At 58.4% G+C, this 4,234-nt stretch overlaps 1 protein-coding gene across 1 annotated transcript; it reads right to left on the bottom strand.

The window, feature by feature from the left end:
• Positions 1-643: 643 nt before the first annotated feature.
• Positions 644-3,120, bottom strand: LOC119274517 (endo-1,4-beta-xylanase 1-like). Its single transcript, XM_037555221.1, has 2 exons — positions 2,262-3,120; positions 644-2,016 (listed from the first exon to the last, which is right to left on the bottom strand). The coding sequence occupies exons 1-2, from the start codon at positions 3,069-3,071 to the stop codon at positions 898-900; spliced, it is 1,929 nt and encodes a 642-aa protein (XP_037411118.1). The 5' UTR covers positions 3,072-3,120; the 3' UTR covers positions 644-897.
• Positions 3,121-4,234: the final 1,114 nt, after the last annotated feature.

The raw sequence follows: 4,234 nt of genomic DNA, 5'->3' as shown, positions 1-4,234 counted from the left end.
CAGGGCAACGTATGGTGGCGGCGACCTTGTCTGGTTGCGGCCTGGTCGGCGGTGGTGTGGATTTGGGGCGTCCAGTGGTGAAGCCCTTGGTTGGGGATGGCGGTGGTGAAAGAAGTCGGGTGGCGACTGTGCAGAGGAGGGCCAACAGAGAAGAGGAGAGTGCTGCTCGGTCAACGAGGGGGGCGTGTATGAGCGAATTGGCATGGGCCCTAGCAGTCAGTCCGACGTGGCAGCACACCCAGGCGTCTCCATATCCGTCCCAAATATGGGCCGGGTATGGGGAGTATCGGTCAGTCTGGACGTTTGGGCGGGATATGGGGTGCCTGGTTGGGTGGCATTTTTTTTGTCTGGACACAGTCTGTCCAAGCGTTTGGGGCAGGTATGTGGGGTCCGGTTGTAGATGCTCTAAGATAGATAATGAGGCTCGGTACTCACCGACGAGGTTTCTTCTTCTCCGGCAAGGTCCAACGTGCCAGAAAAAGGAAGAAGGTGACTGATGCAACAAAAAATTGTGGCACCTGATAAATACTCCCTCTGTCTCATAATATAATAGTATATTTAACGTAATAAGATCTTATATTATTCATTCATTTCCATTAACCAATACAATACCTTACTTACTGATATTTGTTTGCAGAGGGAGTAATTAATAGCTCATCTATTTTATTCAATCATATCCATTAACCAATACAATACCTTAATTACTTTCTCTCATAAGTACAATATATACCCCAAATGCCAAATGTAGAAATGCAAAACTATAGTTGGTGTATGTGGTACAATTCCTTTGCCGATCCCATTAGATCAAATTAATTAATGTGTTCTTGTATGTGTGTATTAGTATCAGTGGTATAACTATATATACTCGGAGGTAATAGCCGTAGTAGGTAACCGTTGTCACACGTCCATATCCAGCACGAGAGGTGTGTCCCCCTTGTCGACGCTGAAGGCCCTGTGCATCTTCCCCGTGGCCGTGGCGAGCTGCACGACGTACGAGCCGTGGTACCCCCTGAACTTGAAGTTGCCGTCGCTGTCGATCTTGCCGCGCGCGTGCGACGTCCACTCCTGCCGCAGGTTGATGAACCTTTGGCCGGCGTCGTTGATGGTGCCGTCGGAGTTGACGAGGCAGGCGTCCTGGCGCCACATGTGCCCCTGCATGAACCCCCACAGCACGACGCCCTCGACGGCCGGGTGCGCATACGCCTCTCGGAGCACCACCTCCAGGTCCTCGGCGCGGAGGCAGACGTCGGACTCGCACACGTCCAGCTCGGTGAGCCAGACGGGCAGGTCGGTGGTGGCGAGCTTGTCGAGCGCGTCGCAGATGATCTCGCCGGCGGGGTTGGTGACGTGGCCCTGCAGCCCGATGCCGCCGACGGGGGCGCCCTTCTCCATGAGCGCATTGACCTGGGCGATGTACTTCTCCGGGGTGGCGTTGGGGTCGCCGCCGCCCTCGACATTGTAGTCGTTGACGAAGAGGGCGGCGCCGGGGTCGAGCCTGGCCGTCTCCTTGAACATGAAGGCGTTGACGTCGTCGCCGAGGCGGTCCTGGAAGAAGGTGCCGTGGAGCATCTCGTTGTTGACGTCGTAGTGCGGGAAGCGGCCGGCGTAGCGGGTGAGGAGGCTGGTGAGGCGGCCCTGGACGGCGGCGGCGAGCTGGTCGTTGGGCAGGTCCTTGACCCACTTCTGCACCATGCGGTCGACGGCCCAGAAGATGCAGTGGCCGCGCACGGGCTTGCCGTGGCGGTCGCAGAAGTCGAGGAGCGCGTCGGGGTCGGCGTAGTTGAGCTGCCCCTGCACCGCCTCCGTGTGGTACCACTTGAGCTCGTTCTCGAACACGGCCCAGTCGAAGTGCTTGGTGAAGTAGTCCACGAACGCCGGCTCCTGGATCACCGCCGGGTTGATGCACGCGCCGAACGCGAAGCTCGTGTCCATCTGCATCACCCGGATCGACGCCCCCGACACCGCCGACGACGCCCCGGCGCCGGCGAACTTGAGCACCACGTCGCGCTTCCGCACCTACGTTCATGCACGCACGGTCCTCATGAGTCATTGCGTTACGTGTCAACCAAAACTGACATGTGTCGCGAGTTTGGTGCCACCGTGCCACAGCAGCTGTCGTACTCCAATATGTACGTAAATTTATGCAGTTTGGTGCCAACCGAAACATAGAAAAATATTGTACACCTACGGCAGCTTGTTTGCTAGCTAGTAGTAAATCGTTTTCAGTTTGGAGCGATGGATGGTGCGATGTGAGAGCTCACCTTGTCAGTCTTCTTCCTGAGCTTCTTGAACCGGGCCTTGCGGTCCGTGGCGAACACCTGGAGATCCATCACCTTCACGTCCACGCCGGCGGGCGCGCCCTGGACGTGCACCGCGGCGCCGGACGCCGGGCTCGCCTTGAGCCGGAACACGCCCTTGATCTCCGTCCACTTGCCGGCCTCGGCGCACACCGCGCCGCCCTCCACCACCCGCGCGCACTCCTTGCCCTCGCCTCCTTCCTCCTCGCCCTCCCCGCCCAAGCGAATGTTGATGCGCACCGCGTGCTCCCCGGCGGCGCCGTCGCCGAGGCCGATCCACCCGGCAACCCGGTACGTGACGCGGGGCTTGAGCGCGCCGGCGGGGATGGCCTGGCAGAGGCCGTCCTCTTCGCCGCCGCGGCCGGCCGCGAGAATGTACCTGCCGCTCGGCCTGTACCCGTCCTCCACGTCGTTGATGGTCTCCGTGGGCACCCTGGCCGGCTCCTCATGGTGCACCGAGAGCTCGGTGCACGCCCCCAGCGGCGCCCAGCCGGCGAGCCCGTCCTCCAGCGCGCTGTTCCGGATCACGTTGGCGTCGAACACCACATCGTGAGCGCAGCTGCAGGCCATGGTGGTCGGACTCTGCTTGTCGTCGGTGGCAGGTCTTGCGGTGGTGCGGTGAGGTTGAGGAGGGATCACGGCGGCCGGCCGTATATAAAGAGGGAAGGGTCGGCCATCGAGATCACGGCGAAATAGCTCGAAAGCGCACCGAACGCCGGTCGCAAAATATTGGAGAAGCTCGAAGCAACCACCACACCTCCACAGAGCATGCATCTTTTCCCCTCTCTCTCTCTCTCTCTCTCTCTCTGTGTGTGTGTGTCTTCTCTCTGCTTTTGAGTAACAGTAAAGCTTGCGCAAGGCCTGGCGGTCCGCACGTAGTGTCATTCTACAGAGAGCAACTCCGACTGGCGTGTGGGGCCTGGGCCCGCATGTCAGAGGGACGGCCGGGCGGCTGTTGGATCTGATAGGCTGTTGTTTGTGGTAAGCATGATGATGATGATTACAGGCACTAGCAGAAGCACTCCTTTTCTTGGCTTTGGGAAGAGACAACTTAAAGCGCTGCTTGGTGGCCCAAACACATGCATATTTCAGGTCGACATTCGGATCAATCGGGGCTTAGATTCCACATCAACTTTCCCTCGCAATTCCAGGACATTATATCCCTAATCTATCTGAAACCGACACTAACATAACACCAACTTCAGTAAATCAGTGCACCGTCAAGTGCCATTTGGTTACCATCAAATTGCCAAGAGGCAGTACGTACCTAGGCATTATTCAAAGAAGAAGAGAACAACAAGAGGACGTTAACAACGTTGGACTTGTACAGGCCGGACCGGCGGCAACAACGTTGGACCTGTACGTACGTCCATAACGGCGGTGGGATCGAGGAGGATCGGCGAGACGGCGACGCGCCCAACTTGCGGCCGCCCCACCACCGCGGAAACATGGCGGTCGACGGCGGCGACGATAATGGGCCATACACTGATCGGTCGGTCGGCTTAGGCGTACGAAACCGGATTACGAAGCTTCAAGACACAAGCATCGCCCGGCTAAAAGTGAGGCCGTTTTGGTGACCCACTCTCATTTTGTGGCTGTAAATGTCATGAGTTTACACAGGCCAAGCACGAGCCGATCCTGCGCAGTAGGGGCGTACGCAATGGCGATACGCGCGCACGCATGCACGAGACGAGATTCATCCGACCGTTCATGCGTGACGGACCAAGCAAGCCATGATTGAGAAAGGGCGTGTTTGGTTGCCCGCATTAGGTCCAGCCTCGCCCGCGCGGGAAAAATTTGGCCCGTTTGGTTTCCTGTGTTTACTGTGCGGCCTGCATCGCACGAAACTTAAAGCACGTCCACGCCAGGCCCAGGGGGAACACAAGAATCGGCAGTAGCTCGCGAGCCTGGCTCAGGCGAGGCAGGGGAGGGCGACG

Source organism: Triticum dicoccoides, chromosome 3B (genome assembly GCF_002162155.2).
Source record: "Triticum dicoccoides isolate Atlit2015 ecotype Zavitan chromosome 3B, WEW_v2.0, whole genome shotgun sequence".
NCBI lineage: Eukaryota > Viridiplantae > Streptophyta > Magnoliopsida > Poales > Poaceae > Triticum > Triticum dicoccoides.
Note: the sequence above shows the minus strand (reverse complement) of the source record. Positions and strands in the feature narration are given on the sequence as shown.

What these genes read in the sequence shown, in the direction of transcription:
- LOC119274517 (XM_037555221.1), bottom strand. Translation starts at nt 3,071, where the DNA reads ATGCATGCTCTGTGGAGGTGTGGTGGTTGCTTCGAGCTTCTCCAATAT. An exon ending in TCAGGAAGAAGACTGACAAG is followed by an intron (nt 2,017 to 2,261) that starts GTGAGCTCTCAC and finishes GCATGAACGTAG; the next exon opens with GTGCGGAAGCGCGACGTGGT.